This window comes from Pelodiscus sinensis, chromosome 1, assembly GCF_049634645.1.
Source record: "Pelodiscus sinensis isolate JC-2024 chromosome 1, ASM4963464v1, whole genome shotgun sequence".
NCBI lineage: Eukaryota > Metazoa > Chordata > Testudines > Trionychidae > Pelodiscus > Pelodiscus sinensis.
In genome coordinates this window covers 98,513,830-98,531,515 of record NC_134711.1, presented here as the reverse complement: position 1 = coordinate 98,531,515, position 17,686 = coordinate 98,513,830, and the positions used below count along the sequence as shown (strand labels likewise).

At 40.2% G+C, this 17,686-nt stretch overlaps 1 protein-coding gene across 2 annotated transcripts in view; it reads left to right on the top strand.

Annotated features, from left to right (window-relative positions):
- Positions 1-17,686, top strand: part of STAB2 (stabilin 2) — a 146,873-nt gene that overhangs the window by 34,392 nt on the left and 94,795 nt on the right. For both annotated transcript variants that reach the window (XM_075938882.1, XM_075938875.1), the window contains 11 exons: positions 1,116-1,198; positions 1,911-2,060; positions 4,050-4,193; positions 5,738-5,800; positions 5,889-6,008; positions 6,131-6,184; positions 8,169-8,249; positions 9,583-9,735; positions 13,823-13,885; positions 15,205-15,288; positions 17,167-17,253. In XM_075938882.1, the coding sequence (XP_075794997.1) occupies positions 1,116-1,198; positions 1,911-2,060; positions 4,050-4,193; positions 5,738-5,800; positions 5,889-6,008; positions 6,131-6,184; positions 8,169-8,249; positions 9,583-9,735; positions 13,823-13,885; positions 15,205-15,288; positions 17,167-17,253 (1,082 nt within the window). The remainder of the gene's footprint in view (positions 1-1,115; positions 1,199-1,910; positions 2,061-4,049; positions 4,194-5,737; positions 5,801-5,888; positions 6,009-6,130; positions 6,185-8,168; positions 8,250-9,582; positions 9,736-13,822; positions 13,886-15,204; positions 15,289-17,166; positions 17,254-17,686) is intronic.

The window sequence follows — 17,686 nt, the reverse complement described above, 5'->3', positions numbered from 1 at the left end:
AATCACAGAGGGCTCCGATAGATAACTCTTGGACTTATTTATTTGGATACATTCTACATTTAGCCCTCACTTTGGTGGGTTTTCAGAGCACATGGGCTGCAGGGCCTCTGTAATTTCAGGGACTTAGAAAAGAAAAGAAGACTCTTTATATTTGTTTAAAAATAAATTTCTAGCTCTGAGACCCAGATTTGAATTCCTGCTCTGAAACAGGGACTTAACCCAGGTGAATATCCTAATCACCAGGCTATAGAACCCTCCTTACATTGTGGCTCAATATCTTCTCAAATATTGTATACACAATGAAGCAACTTTAACAGGAAAAATTGAATCCCATCTCAAATTCACATCTGGGCCTCCCATATCCAAGATGAGAGCCCCAATCACTACGCTAAACGTTATAGGTGCTCTTCCTCCATTGTTGACTAAGTCCTCTTGTGAATCTAGCACAAAAAAGTGTTGGCCAAAAGCATTTGGCAAATTCATGACAAACTCACAAATTGTTTTGGTTTGAACAAAATGCAGTTTTCACTCAGCCCAGCTATAATTTTAAACCTCTGAAAACAGGGTTTAATACTGGGCTTCACTATAACATTAGTGCTATGAGTGTTATTAGTGCTGTTTTGCAAATGGTATGTCACCCTGAATAGCAAATTAACTTTTATTACCTAGCTAAATGTTCTTTGATATTTGCACTGCCAGCAATTAATTGGAAAGTCCCTGAAGGACAGCATTTTTTTTTAATAGCAAACCTGTTTTCCTGGAGAGAAACTAATGCAAGGCTGATGAAAATCAGTTTTCAACACTTGCACTGGTTTCTATTCTACTACCAAAAACTGTTCTAAATGTGTTTGCCTGCACTGGTTTCTGTTCCACTACTAAAAACCATTCTAAATGTGTTTGCCTCACCTTATATAGTAGGTGCAATGATGATTGGATTCCACCCATAATTTACTGCTCATATTCCAAGCCAATCATACAGTTATTTAGCTGTTAAATTTTAACTCACAGGTATTGTTATTCTGCTTTTTTGGCATTGACAGTACACCTTACATTGTATAGAACAGACTCCACAATCCCTCATGGTATTCACTTTGTCATTTGTTGTTTCTTGTAAGAAAACGTCTACGAATGGCCTCTGAGTAGTCTGGGACCATTTACTATTTTGCTGCCAACAAACAAAGGATTCAAAGGAATTAATGTAAGTGTGGGAGAGATTTTTGACAAATTAAAAAAGTCAGATGTGTGTTGATATTTTGGATTCCATAGAACCTTTTCAAGCTAGTATGATTTCGAACTGTAAAACAAATCTCTCCACAGTTGAAACAACAAAAAAAGTCTTTGTTGTTTTGAGACAAGGTGGGTAAGGTAGCATCTTTTATTAGACCAGTTTTTGTTGGTGAGAGAGAAGCTTTTGAACTTATACAGAACTTCTCTTTCAGTCTTTCTTCTCTATTTATTGAATCTGGCTATAACGCAGTCTTACTTTAAATCTTTAAGTTTTGTTACTTTCATTTGCACCTATAGGTATATAGTTATTTACAATTATTTTCAGTCAGCTCTGTTTCACCATCTATATTCCTGTGCCTAAAAAAGTAACCTGATTTTCAAAGTGTTGACCATCCAGCCATTGCTTTGAAGTCAGTGGGACTAATCATATGTTTAAGATTAAGCATGAGTGTATAAAGTGCATGGGTCAGAGAGACTCTTATTGATTTCAGTGAGCCTTGGATGAAGGCCTGAAGGCTCTTCATTTTGGGAAGTTGTGTACTGAATTAACCACATAGGATTCAGACATATCAATTGTAAAAATAAATGCACAGAGCAAGAACTCAGAGGGTTTTTTTTTGTTTTTTTTTAAATGAAGTCTGTAATATATAAAACCAGAAATCACTGTCTCTCTGCTCTTCTAGATAAAGGACCTCCTAAGCAATAAGGAGAATGCCCAGTACTTTGTAAAACTCCATATAATTGCTGGTCAGCTGAATACCAATAGCTTGAATAACACAGACACAATTTATACCTTGACTGGAAAGCCCGGGGAGATATTAAGAGGTGATAAGGTAAGAGCATGTCTGGATTTTGCTATGGCAGTAGTACCAGCAGGAGACTTCATATGTCTTTTACTTTAACAAGGAGAATGATAGTCCCATTCAATCTGAGATGGCAGGGTACATTTAGATTTCTGTCTAGGAAATGCAGTCCAGTACAACAGCCAGATTCCAAACATTGCAGAGGGCTAAGGTAAAGTCCTAGCCCCACTAAAGTCAATAGCAATGCTCCCACTGATGTTGGCAAAGGCAGGAAATTCACCCTTAGAGTTCTAGCATAACAAAGAAAAGATGTTCTCTAAAATAAAATCCTTGTAAACAGAGATGTGGCCAGCATGCTCCCCTTCACCACAGTGATGGGCACAATCCTGGAATCTAAATAAATACAGGCAGTCCCTGGGTAACATGGATCCGACTTACATCGGATCCCTACTTACAAACAGGGTGAGGCAACCCCGCACTAGCTGCTTCCCCCCAGCAGACCAGGGAGACGCGAAGCAAGAGCCGCCCCCAGCAGACCAGGGAGACGTGGAGCGGCTTTTCTCAGCAGACACCTCAGCTTGAGAATAAAGGACTGAGGGAAGTGAGGTGTGGGAGAATAAAACTGAGGTCTGGAGAAATGTTTGGCTAGAGTTTCCCCTACAATATGTACCAGTTCCGACTTACATACAGATTCAACTTAAGAACAAACCTACAGTCCCTATCTTGTACGTAACCCGGGGACTGCCTGTAGTAAGGAAAATAGAGTGGAGGCCACTCAGATGGAGACACAAGACAGTAGAAAGGGCCTGGTACCTCTGTATGGAGAAGAGCAATCACAGCAGAATTACAGAGACTTGTGGTCCATTGAACCACAGTTTGGTCACCCTTTTGAAAGACATATTCCAAATAAGTCATCAAGATAAATACAATCAATATGGCAAGCAGATTGTGAAAAGGTGGGATAAAGTGCAGTCTGGTGTAACTTCAGTGATGCACATTTGGAGTTTCATTATGAATGATTTCTGTATGTATGTGTACTACATTTTAAAATGCTCTTTAACAGCAGGTAATGTTCTTAGCCAAACAAATTTCTCTTGATCTCTTAAGCCTTTATAATGATTGAAATCCAGCTCTCCTTATTTCTTTTAGCAGATCAGCAGCATCTAAGGGTATTTCTATACTTGACCTGCTACAGCTGCACAACTGCACTGCACAGCTGTAGCGCATCACTGTAGCCCCTACCTGTGCTGACACAAGGGTTTCTCTTGTCAGCATAGCTAAGTCATCTCCCTGAGAAGTAATAGCTAGGGTAATGGAAAAATTATTTTGTCAGTCTAGTTCTGTTCAACACAGGGACACTTAAGTCATCTTAAATACACTGGTCAGGATGGGAGATGGATTTTTGTGCTGCCCTAAATGATACAGTTATGCTGATCTAATTTTCTAGTGCAAACCAGACCTAAGAAAAGAGATCTGACTTGTTTTTTATTTTCAACAATTATTCCATTTAAACCAGGAAAGCATAAATGCAGTCTGAAGCTATGAGGTTTCCGGCAGATGTCAGTACAAAGCATGATCAGCAACATTTTGTTGTTTTAAATATATATAATATAAGGAAATGGTTTGTATTCCCTCAAGACTGTTGGAATTTATCCATTAGCTGCAATCACATTTTAAATGGTTTCCTGACAGATTTTCATTAGTGTCTGTCAGAGTTGTATTAGTTCAAACCTAAATCCTTCTCCTCACCATTAAGCTAATGCTCTTTACCATCCTTGCTTCTCTTCTGAACTTTGCCGTCCTGTAACCAAGCAATATGGTCCATCTCCAAAGTCCTCTGAAGTCTCTGGGAATCTTTCCATTTCCTTTCATGAGCTGTGAGGCAGGGCCTAACACCCAATAGATTAAATTTCAGGTGATGGCCCTGAAAGATATATGCTGTTTGCAAATCAGACTCCTCACAGAAATGCAACAGCTCCAACAAAAAGGATTTAGAACCTATTCTCTCTCTTGTTTTAGGACAATCAAATAAAAATTAGGATTCAGGGAAGTAAGAAGAAAGGAAAACTGTTACAGGGGGATATAATTGCTTCCAACGGAATTTTGCACATTATTGACAAAGCTATGGACAATGTGGCACCAACATTTGGGAGCAGTAAAGAGGTGAGGTCTCATGCTCATATGCAAGTGTCAATGAGACTTTTAATATTACTTTTAAATATATTTGTGCTCATGAAAAATGCCCGATGGAGAGCAGCCGTACAAGTTTCCTCATTCGACCTGCCAAAATGCCTTAATCCTAACTTGCAGGGACACCATCCAAAAGAAGGTAGCGATGTAGTTTTCATTCCATTCAGATATTTACTTCTCTGTTGAGAGAGTCAATGAAAGGGGTCAGTTGCAATGACCATCTGTTCACTGGAACTGGACTAAACCCATCAATCCACTCATGTTACAGAACAGTCATTAGATCCGGTCTACTCAACTTTGGAAACCCTGGGGGCCACAATGATACAGCACCACAACTCAAGTGTGGTTGCATATACATGCAATTACATATGCAAATATAAGTAAACAACATCTTTCACACCGATGGGTTTGAATACAAAGATTATGGCAAGACTACACAACACACAGGCCCCATTTAAGACAGTTCTGCTGATATTAATAAAATGTAATATTTACTGGATTTCCACCCACTTTTAATGAGCAATGACAGTTCAGGAATTTAACTACTAAAACGCATATCAACAGAAGTCCATTATATTGACTACTTTTTTGTTTTGACTCCCACCCTCAGGCCTTGTGTTGAGCCCCGTGTAAACCCTAGCCGCACCACAGGCCGCAAACAAATGGACCGTGAGCTACATGCGGCCCATGGGCCACGTGTTGAGTAGCCCTGCATTAGATGGTAGTGACTTTGACATAGCTCCTGATGTGCGTTACATTCAACCAGCAACCAAAATACTGAAGGCCACGACTTTGAAAAATGACCACTAATTTTAGATGTCTTAATTTTTCAGTGCCCAACCTCAGATACCTTCTCGAGACACCTGTTGCAGTGTGACCATGGGCAAGACCATAATTTTTCTGTACTTCACTGTCTCACTGGGAAATACAGATAATAATCCTTCAATACTACCATCATCTGTGTGTCTTGTGAACTTGGAATGTAAATTTTTCTGGGTAGGGCCATCTCTTACTATGGGAAAATACAGTGCCTATTATAATGGGGCTCTGATCTCAGTCAGTGGGTCTAAGTCTGACAGCAGTACACATAATAAACAAAAATAATCAATATAACCAGGTCTTTAATGATCGAGATTCATTCAATAATTCAAGTAAACCAGGATTTATGAGCATGACAGTATATTTTACTATTGATAGAACAGTTAAGATCCTGTAACAAATAAATCTTAAATGCATTAGCGGTGAGGAGTCCTGTGGCACCTTCTAGACTAACCGAAGTGTTGGAGCATAAGCTTTCATGGGAAAAGACCCACTTCGTCAGATGCGTCAGATGAAGTGGGTCTTTGCCCACTAAAGCTTATGCTCCAACACTTCGGTAAATCTAGAAGGTGCCACAGGACTCCTCACCACTTTTGCAGATTCAGACTAACACGGCTACCCCTTTGATACTTAAATGCATTAGTTATTGCCTTTCTAATGTAACAATATTGTAACAACAATTACATATACATTTTTAGGAGACCATAATGAAAGTGATTCAAGACAATAGAAAATACAGCCGATTTAGATCCATGTTAGAGGTAAGACCACAGAAGGGGAATTATATAAAGCTAATTTTAAATGCACAGCACAGCTAGTATGTAATTTTTTTTTTTTTAATAAAAACAGAAAACTATCCTGGGACTGGTCTTGGAACAGGATGGTGGACCCTACACAATCTTTGTTCCAAACAACAATGCTTTGGATAACATGAAAGATGGAGCACTGGATTATCTGCTTTCTACAGAGGTATAACTCTTCAGATAATGTAAATACTGATTCTTATAAATACAGATTCGTGTTGTCTTAAAGCACATGAGTTTTGTTCTATCTGCATTGGATTAAAAAAAGTCCTTTGGAAATTTGTGCAGGGTGCCTGGAAACGTCTGGAGCTCATTCGATACCACATTGTTTCTTATGCACAGGTTAGTGAAACTGCTAGTCTATTGTCTGTCCTGTGGCTGTTTGAGTTATTTCCAGGGAACCTGCATTCTGCCCATGCAGTGTGATTTCAAACATTCTGCATTGTTGAAAGCAAAGGCTTTTTTTAAAACACAGTTTCCATTTGTTGTTATTCAACAGGGTAGCACAGGGGTAGGACTGTTTTCACTGCAAAACAGGCCCTTTTTTTTTTTTAAAAAAAACATAGAAACTCCCCACTCAGGGTGTGTCTGGACTACATCCCTCTGTCGGCAGAGGGATGTAAATGAAGCACTTTGAAAGTGCAAATGAAGCTTGGATTTAAATATCCCATGCTTCATTTGCATAATCACATAATAGCGCTCTTTTGAAAAAGCCCTATTTCGAAATTGAAACCGCAGTCTAGACGTGGCTTTTTAGAAGGCTTACAGGATCTTTCGAAAAAATGCCCCGTTTCTAGACTGCGGTTTCAATTTCGAAATAGGGCTTTTTCAAAAGAGTGCCATTATGTGATTATGCAAATTAAGCATGGGATATTTAAATCCCGGCTTCATTTGCACTTTCGAAGTGTTTCATTTACATCCCTCTACTGACAGAGGGATGTAGTCTAGACGTAGCCCCAGTGTAAACTCCTAATTGAGATATGGTACTATAGTTTTTAATTAGATGTAGCTAGTTATTATCAACCCCAGAGAGTGTGCACAGCATTAACCTCAACTAGCTACATCAAGGTAAAAATTGTGCCTTGTCTATGCCAGGATTTTAAATCAAAATACATTTTTATCTAAATACATCTTTTTTGCTATTAAGATATAATCCAGGTGAATACAGGATCACGCCTTGCAACTGGAACTTGCTAAACTACTGATATGAGATGATAATGCAGATCAGGTTCTTAAACATATCTATGTCACTCAAACAAGCACATCTGACTCTGAACTCATGCTATTAAGATTGACACCTGCTGGTTTAAACTGAGAGAAGAGGGTTTGTCAATATTGGAGACTCTCGTGGTTTGTAGATTCAAGGGTGTCTCCCATCCCTTCCCAGGCTGGGAGCTCAGGTGAGTTCAGAAGCCCCACAAGGGCCAGGAGTTGTGAGGAACTTACTGCTGCTCCCAGCCCCTGTGGTGAGTTCACGAGCCACACAGAGCTCACCGCAGGGGCCAAGAGCCATGGCTCCCAGTATTTGCAAATTTCACCATTCACAATGGTGCCAGGAACACAGCCACTGTGAATGGCAAGGGTTTACTTTATCTAAACAAGTTCCCTGGTTTTTCGGTTTTTTCCTACCAGAATCGAAACAGTAGAACATAGTCCCATGCTGCTTCTGTACCAACCTAGAGAGGAGAGTCTTAATAAGCCTGATAAAGGCCACATAGAGGCTATGTCTACACTGGCAGGTTCTTGCGCAAGAACATCTTGCACAAGGGTTCTTGTGCAAGAACTCTTGCACAAGAACATATCCACACTGCCATGTGCTTTTGCAGAAGAGCATCCATGGCAGTGTGGACACTCTCTTGTGCGAGAAAGCTTTGATGATGGTCATTTTAGCTATAGGGCTTTCTTGCACAAGAAACCCCTGCCCCGCGTCCACACTGCCCTCTTGCGCAAGAGGGCTTACACTTGTTAGAAAAAGAGCGTAGCTCTTGCGCAAGAAGCCCTGTCTTCTGATGCCGTACTGTAAATCTTCTTGCACAAGAGCGGGCGGGCAGTGTGGATGCTCTGCGGGTTCTCGCACAAGAACAGCCATTCTTGCGCAATAACCCACCAGTGTAGACATAGCCATAGTATCCCAGATTGGAGACCCTTGATACTGGACTGCACCAGAGCAGCCCCCAGCAGGATTACATCCCCTTTTTTCATGATGCACTTTCATAATGTCTTGTCATTTTGTTAATAATCTGTTTCTGATCGAATGTATGACAGTAGGCTTAAAAGCCTTACCACACATTCCTTTGTTCATTTTCATCACTTTTACTCACTGCAGTTGGAGGTTGCTAGCCTCATCTCCATAGAGCATGTCAAGACCATGGCCAGACAGTTCATCTATTTTAACACAACCAGCAATGTAAGTTGAAGAGAAGTTAACTTTTTACTCGTGATCTTTTCTCTCTGATACACTTATCCATTTACTTTAGGAGCAAGTGACAAATTGTTGAGTCTCAGGCTTGTCTACACTGGAAAGGCTTTGCCAATACAGCTATACCAGTATAGCTATCCCAGCAGAACCTCCTAGGCTTTGTCTACAGTGCGAGTTTTTGCGTCAGAAAATATGCTAATGAGGGACTCATTAGCATAAATTGCAATATCATTAGCATATTTTCTGCTGTTTCTTTTTGCACAAGGGGTTTCTGCACAAAAAGAAGCAGTGTAGCTGCTTCCATTTTGCGCAAGATCGTTATGCCGCTCCCAGAGAGGAGTAAGGGAAGTCAGAGGAAGAGTGCTCTACCTTGGACTTTCTGCTGTGTAGACAGCACCAAAAGCTGAAATAAGCTATTTCAAGTTAAACTACACAATTGACATAGCTCAAGTTGCATAGCTTATTTTACCTTTAGCCCTACTGTGTAGACGTGCCCTTAGTTTTCACTTGGTATTCACCAGACAAATTCTCATCAATTTCAACTGGTGTTTACTCATGAACATAAGTGGAAACAAAATAAAAATCAAACTTACATAAATGTCTAATCTCTAACTTGCTTTAAAAAAATAGTGCTGTTTCATATTCTTAGCTCAGGATACAGACTTTTAGTCAGCAAACTATAAATTAGTCTCTTGAAAAATGCTTTTGGTGTGCAATTTTTTTAACAATACTGTGGGGACATTTATTAAATCAAGCTAATTAATATATCATATTTTCTTGCATTGTTCACGTGAATTAGCCAAAATTGTGTGTTATCAATGAAAATTAGATCTATATAATTAATTTACTAAAGCAGAATAACAGAGAGCTGTTCAGGTGCCAAGGAGCATGGACAGAATTACTTCCAGCTTTGGTTCTTTCACTGAGTCCCTATGACCATATCACAACCTCTCTCTCTCTCTCTCTCATTTTCCTCCCACCTGTAAAACTGTGATGACACTATGGACCCAGCCCAATACCTACTAAAGTCAATGGGAAGACTCCCACTGATTTCAGTGGAAGTTGATTAGACTCTTACTTCAAGAGAGCTGAGAGTATTAATTATTTATGCTCAGATGTTGCTCTTACGTTTGTGGACCAGATATAAAGGAAGAGGGGAAATGCCTGTACACATTTGCTTTTGGGATGTGAAAGATAGGGGATGCCAATTAACTGAATCAGGAGCTAAACCATTTTGTGACTACAAACAATAATACAAGAACATTCTGAGACAGTGGGGAAACCGTTTTCAAGGATAATTTCAATTTTTTTTATTCTGCAGGGACAAATCTTGGTGAATGGTGAAGAAACAGAAGAAACAGATATTGCTGCCAAAAATGGTCGAATATACACTCTTGCAGGTGTTCTTATTCCTCCCTCCATTGTTCCTATTCTACCACACAGATGTGATGGGGAAAGGAATGAAATTAAAATGGTAAGGAAAGCCAGTACAACAAGGCTTATGACAGTAGCCACTACACCCTGTGTGCATGGTATTTTAATGTTCTCTTTAATGCAACATCAGAGAAATCAGAAAAATGTATGGTAATATTTTGGACACTATACAAAGCCTTGCAAAGAATATAGCATGTAAACTGCACAGTTGCTAGACAGAACCTCGCATGAGCGCATCCCATCTCACCTTGTATTCTCATTCAGTTTCTATAGTGATCCTTTAAAATGAGTTATCTTTCCAGCCAAACCATCTCCCTCTCAGAGTTCCACTTGTGCTTATACCAGTATGTGGCCACTTCCAGTTCCCATGGTAACTATTTAAGATCAATCATTTTCTTTTTATGAAGCATGAAGAAAACACAGTTAAGTAAATACAAAAGATGGACTTGACTGTGCTCCATTTTGCACCTTATTTCTTCAGCTTAGGAAACACGAAACGTACGTATTTTGAATAATTGAGTTTCCCACAACAAACTCCGTTTGAGTAGCATATTATAGGGCTTTGGCAATAGAAGAATGATTGACAGGTGAAGCTGTTTGTCCGCTGAAAGTGTTGGTCCGATCATCTATTCTTGGATCACACTCAAGTACATATCTGGGCCAAAGAAATTTCTGGCTCAGTGATACAATATAGTAACAGAAGAATATTGCAAAACAATGAAAATCTCAGAACATAATTCTGAAACCAAACCTCAGTTGAATTCAACAACATCCATTTTTAATTAAATGAAACAAGAGATGATGATAAACAGCCATTAACCATGGCAATAATAACTAAGTGGCCTGTGTGTAGCAGAATCATAAACCGGGTACAATGCCACACAACAGTTCCTGGCAAGGAAATTGAGCAATACCTAAAATACATTAGTATTTCAAGTTCTTTAAAAGAAACCTTTTCAACTGAGTAGGATTCATTTCCTGCGTTGATTAACATAGCTTGCAACAATGATAGGCATTTTAAAGATGGAGATCTGAATGACTATGTTTTCTATGTTACAAATAAGTAACCCAATGTAAAGCTGCTGACCTTTTATCACAACAGATATTTGCATTCTGGACTGGGTACCAGAATACCTGGGTTCTGTACTCTGGTCTACCATTGACTTGCGTAACTTAATCTCTCTGTACCTTAGCTTTTCTATCTGACAAACAAGAATAATGCTTTATACGGTGCTATGAAATATATGGATGAAAAGCACTATAATGTAGATACGTGGTCACCAACCAGTAGATCGCAATCTACCGGTAGATCTCAGGGGCTCTAAGAGTAGCTCTTGAGCCCTCTCTGAACTGCATGCATGTGCAGTAAATTTACATTAGATTTCCTCATTTGAGGAGCTGCTACTCACCGAGCAACAACACAGGTGAATAGCTGCAAGGAATGGTGGGAGCTGGGAGGTCAGGAGGGCTGAAACACCCCAGCAAGCTGACTGTGGCTTTCAGCTGAAAGAGGCTGCCCCGTGCTCCAGCTGATCGGCGGCTTCTCCTCTGCGCCTGCCCATGTGGAGCTTGGTGCACCCTGGCTGAGCCCCATGGCCAGCTGGCCAGGCAGCCACTTCTCTTCCCTCCAGCCCGGCTGCCCTGCGCTCAGCCTAGGGAGGCTGCGTCTAGCTCCAGCTGTGCTGGAGCAAGCTTCCCAAGCTGAGTGCAGGATCACAGATGCCCATCTGGTAGACTGCTAGTCGTATACAGTCTCAGACTACAACCCAGACTTCAAGACACTGGCAGATACTGTTCAATCACAGGTGTTACACTAAGACTTTGTTATAGGAAGAAAAAATATATAATTATCAATACTTGATTTTAGATTTACAAAATAGAGAACAAAATGTATAATTGTAAATGCTTCATTTGACATTTAAATAGCATGAATTAAAAACAGACCATTTATTTCATAACTATAAACATGTGATTTTAATTTTGTATATTGCATAATTTAAAAATAAACTGTTTAACAGAGTGTATAAGGGCTGGGGATAGCAAGTGATGGACAGGAGAATAGAGAGGGTGGGGCTTCAAGGAAGGGGCGGGGCAGTAGATCTTCGCCTGTTCTGAGACTTAAAAAGTGATCTTGGGTGTAAAAAGGTTGGAGACCACTGATGTAGATGTATTATTAGATGTATAAGAACTCAAAACCATAGCAACAAAACACATGCATAATAGTAACATTAGACCTGTTGAAATGTTTCAATCCAGAGGTCAAACAGAAAAATACATATAAAAGTTGTTTGAGGTCAAAATGAAGTTGTTTAACCTTTTTCTAAAAGAAAATCTGGTAAAATTCAAAGTGAAAAGGGAAACTCTTCATTTAAAAAATGTTTACATGAAAAATTTACACATTCAGCATTTCTGTTTGTTTCCTGCCTGAAATAATTTGCCAAAGCTAACGTTAATTCCTGAAATGTTTTGTTCAACCCAAATCTGCATTTACAAAAAACAAATCGTCCAGTTCTAGAACAATACCATGAGTCACACTTCTAGTAAGTATTCCAGGTTTCAAAGTATTCAAATAACCCACAGCGACCTTCCAGTGCTATTCTAGTCACTAACTGGAATACTTTAATATAAGAGCCAAAATGAACCATGGAAGTGTTACTTCATGCATTTCAGAAAACATGTAGGTTGTGCAAATCAACAGCATTGTCAGCATCAAGGGAGGACATGTTAGCCAAGTCTGGGCCTGTAACAAAGACAAATCCCTATCCAGGAAAGTGAGTAATTAAGTGACTTGTGTGACACTGAATAGTGGAAATATTGGTATCATTAGAAAGAATTGTATATTCCACATAACTGTGGGCCAGATTTACAAAGATAAGGGATTAATGAGATTTTCAGAAACTCCTAAACAGACAAGGTGCCTAACTCCCATTGATTCTCAGTGTATTGGGTATCTAAAAATCACATGTTGTTTTCAAAAGTTCCTACTAGACACCTATCTGCATCTTGAAGTGCCTGAATACCTTTATATATCTGATCCTGTGTGCATTGTAGAACATTGCAGATGTGGAAATCCAAAACATGGAACATTCTAAGGCTTGATTCTCAGTTCTTTCACAAATAAAATTCCCACAGTCTCCCATGAAAAATCTGTGGACATAAATACTGCAGATCAGGCTCTTAAACATTATGGAAATCATGAAACATCTTTGTCAATCGCTCAGATTATTCCAATTTCCTTCTGAGACTGGGGATGGTGGGGGGGGGAGACATCATTAGTGGTAAGAAGTCTAATCCAAGCAGGACCTGGAGAACCATTTTCAAACTTTGACAAACTCTATATCCTCACCAGAGCCATTAAAGCTGGGTGAACATTTTCGGATGAAACTTTTTCAATAAAAAGTGCAGATTCAGTATCCACTGAAACATTTGATGAATTTGTGTAACAGTTTACCAAGCTATTTTGATTTAAAAAAATTTTAAAGGGCTATAAACATTTCTACATTTTTCAAAAAAAGTTTGTTCTTCAATTTGAAATGACCTTTAGTTTTGAATTTCACTTCATTTTTAATTTTGGAAAAGTCAGAAAACCTCAAGAACAAAATATTTTAGATTTTTCTGGTTCCTCGACAATGTTTAAACCATTGTTTTAGGTCAACCCAAAATGGGTTTATTATTAAATACTTTTATGGGTTTGGTCAGCAAAGCAAAAACTCAGATATTCACACAGCTTCCTTAACTATTAGATGTTGAGTTTTTATGACTCAACATCTTTAAACCTGGCAGTTAATTCTAAATCATCTCATTACTGCTGTAGCTTTTTTGTCTCTGTCATTGTCACACAGCCCTAAATCGACCATGTGTGATAGTGAGCTAAAAGGTGGTAAGAAAAGGGTGATAAAGCAAAAGCATTCAGGAAGGGAAGGAATTGGAAAAGGTCAAGAAGATGGGAAAAGGAGGCAGGTGGAAGCATAAAAAGATAAAATTAATGTTTATTGGAGATCTGATGAGGCAGAATTCCCAGTTCTAGTGCTGTTGCTTAGTTCTGTGATTCTTGGCATAACTGAATTAAGTTTATCAGAGATCACTGTAGCCTTCCTAAAATGTGATTTTGTACTGTCTCCATTCAGGGTACCTGTGTAAAATGTTCCATTTTCTACAGAAGCGCTTGCCCAGGGAACTCAAAGCCTATAGTAAGTAAACTTCCTATATAGATACTGCAAAAAGGTTTATAATATTGTTTAAAGAATTTCTCTAATACAAACAATAACTAAGTTCTTCTACTGGGCATTTTGGGAAAACAGTAATATTCATCTTACTGGGAGATAGCGGCCTCAAAGTTTTGTACAAGTAGCCATCACTGCTGTACTTGAGCAACTCGGCCACAAACATAATGCTTTGCTTCTCTCCAAAGAGCCAATGCCACATGCAGTACATATGCTGACACTTACCCTTCACTTGTCCATGTCACAACAGGAGTTGAAAAGTTTGGGATTGGGTGGGAAAGGTGCACCAAGGAACGCAGACGGTACTAGGAGCAGAAATTCCCCAAGCAGGAACTATAGCTATGGCTACATCTAGACTGCAGGCTTATTTCGAAAGAAGCTTTTCTGAAAGAGATCTTCCGGAAAAGCTTATTTCGAAAGAGAACGTCCACATAGCAAAAGCGCAATGAAAAAGCAGTCTGCTTTTTCGAAAGATAGTGTCCACATTGACTGGGCGCTCTCTCACATTTAAGTTGTGATTACTCCGGACAGAGTGGCTAACAAGGCACCTGTATTATTTCCTGGAGGCCTCTTCTGCATCCACACACACCTTTTTCTGAAAAAGCTTTTTCGGAAAAAGTCTTCTTCCTTGTAGGAAGAGGTTTACCACCGTTGGAAAACCCCCTCAGTTTTTTTGACTTTCTGTTGAAAGAACTCAATGGCAGTGTGGACACAAGAATTGCCACAATGGCAATGTGGGCACCCTATAAGGGAGAAAGGGATAAAATGAGGCACAGCAATTGAATGGACCAAAAACTGTACACAGTAGACATGTGCACATACCCTGAGAGCACTGGTACCAATGTGGTATCTCCCTTCTTATCAGAGACTCTGGTTGGTAGGGCCAGAAGGAGTCATAGCAGTGACCTCTTTAGTTTTGACTGGCTGTTCTCTGTCCTATGGTGATTGGCTGTTTGCTCTAACCCTCTTTCTTCATCAGTCTCTCAAACTCCGCTTCAATCCATTCCTGTTCCCATTGCTTTCTGCTCACCAGCCTTGTCCCTCTCATCCCTCTCAATGGCTTTCAATGTTTTGTGCTGTTATTTAGCTCTAATTTATCCCTAAATGTCTTCTAAGAGCCCAGTAATCAGTAGAAGTGTTGGTAATGCTGCTAGACAATATTAACTTCCTGTGGTTCGGCATATTCTCTAGTTTGGCACCAGTCAGGTCCCAAGGGTGTCAGACCAGAGAGGTTTAACCTGTATTGCAGTCTTGAATATCTACATAGAAATATGTTCATGTGCTAGGCTTTTTCAAGACGTCGATGTGTTTATGAAGCCCTGTCCTATCCAACAGCCGGCTGCGCCAGGTACTGCAATGTAACAATAAAGGTAAGAAATTACACAAGTTTCATATAGAAATCAGCCCAGATATTGCTGTTGGCCTTTGCTAATTTTACTTTTGAATGTGTGCAGCATCTAGAGGTCTCCCTTATCATAGCTCTTGAGCTAAAGGACGAACCAGATACATAGCTCCTCTACTGATTCTTCCCTCTGCTTTTCTGATTATGCTTTGTAGTTGCCACACATTTCTGTTCAGAACTTTCTTATATAACTCAGGTTTTCGTTCTTGTTAAACTCAACACCACCCAAACACTTTTCATTGATTTGTATGGCCGCTTCTATAAATGACTGCACAGTTTGACAATTAGCAACACTAGCTGTATATGTTATTCTTCCAAGACTTTATGTGCTGTTCGGTGGCAGTGAATCGCCAAACACTTGCAAGGATTTTACTCCATTTTGCCTCCTGTGCATAGGTCTAATCCTTACAAAATTGTCAATCACAATTCAGTAATGTTAATTTTCCACGTTTCTTTTTTTTTTTTTCCTTTCTATTTAGGTTTCTGGATTTAATCATATATATTAGGTGCCTGCAAATCTCTAAGCCAAGAGAGGCCTTTGGACCCATAGTTCCCAATGAATTAGCCAAACCTATAAGCTCTCTCCACCACATATTCCATGCCTTTATATTCATGAATCAGTGTAACAACCCCCTTCCTGAATAAAAAATTTTGTACAGAAAATAATGATTTAGCTAGGTTATAGCTAGGCCTGATATGGGTGCCCATTGGTGGTGAAGCAGGTGAAGAGGAAATAAGACATGTACACCTCAGTATCTGGGCCAAGCAGAATTGCAGTCCCTGATTTCAGAGTACAAGCACTCCCCGTATGGGTGTACAGCACCTCAGACTGTTGTCTGTTTCAGAGCCCCTTCTCCATATGGCCATAAAGCTTACATGTGTGTAACAGTTTGTTCATTGCATCATGAACTGTAATGTGGTGGCACTCACCTCCTGCGAGCAGCCCCATTTGGCTGAGTGCGTGTACCTGCACTGCCTCAGTCTTCAGCCCTTTTGGCTACTCAGCCCTCCAGTGTGAAATCACAATCCATTCCGGGATACACCTCTCAGTGGCCCACTCTTGTCCCCTCTGTAGAGTGGCTCTCAGTTCTATGCCATTTCTACTATTTGTTGCTTCACTCTGAAGGAGAGTGGTGCCTCCAGGGCCTCCCTCTTGGAGACAACTCTTTTGCCCTTGGCTCAGGGGTTTCCTTCAAGTCCATCAGTCTCTCAACAGCTCTCCCCTAGGAGCTGTCCCTGGTTCTGCCAGCCAGCTAGCCACCCCAACCTCTTCCTTTCCAGGTCTGGGCTGCAACTGCACTGACTCTGGTGCGGTAGCTTCCCATGTACTCTTTCCTGGCCCCCAATTGGCTGGTCTTGCCCCTCCCCAGCCTTTCTAGCAGGCCTGGAGGACTTCTCTATGGCCCTTTCTAGCCACAGGGCCTGGTTTGCCCCATTATATGCACTAAGAAGCTTTGGGAGACAGGTTGCAGCTGATGCTAGACATTGTTCCTTGTAAGCTGAGTGCTTGGGTGGCCACACAGGAGAGATTCAAGTGCTACCCAGCTGATTAGCAGAGTGCTCACAGCTGCCCACAGCCTGCAGCATGTAATTCTATTGCTGGTTGCAAATCTGCACATGTCTCAGTGCACATAAAATGTATTCTGCCCACAGACAGAAAAAATTAGAAGGAACATTGATGCTAGGACAGTGTTGCTCTAGCTCAACCACAGTGCTGAGTTGTGCTGAAATAGCACTGTCTAAACCTGTCTAGCCCTGAATGATTGGTCTGTCCCTCAAGCCTGCAGCTGGGAAAACTAAAGTGTTATTTTGCATGCCATACAGTAGTATGTGTTTTACTTCACAGGAGCCTAAGTGTTGCAATGGCTTCTCTGGGCCAGACTGCAATCAGTGTCCAGGAGGATTTTCCAAACCCTGCTCAGGAAATGGACAGGTACATGGAGAAACCAGCAGCATATTACACTTCCATTTGGGGGTAGGGGCAGGCTGAGTTGGGAAATGTTTAGAGTCTCTTCATTCCTTAGCACTAACAAATGTGAATAGTATTGCAAGAGGCACACAGTTTTCGTTGGCAGTATGGGAGTCAAAAGCCCTGATGTAGAAGGGGAAAGATGGTGGAATCCCTCAGCTTTCTAAAACATACAATTCTGTGGTTTTAATACACTGTATTGGGTTTGTTTGGATTTTAAGTGACCCACTCTCGTGGCCAGAGTTGTCTGAGGCAAAAACTACAAATAAAAGTAATCATTTTAACTTTAAAATTGAGAAAGAGAATGGAATTATGGGCTACGGGAGTAGGGAAGAAACAAGCACTGGGAGAAAGTTTCCACAAGAAAAAAATATTTTATCATGATGTTGAGGTTCTT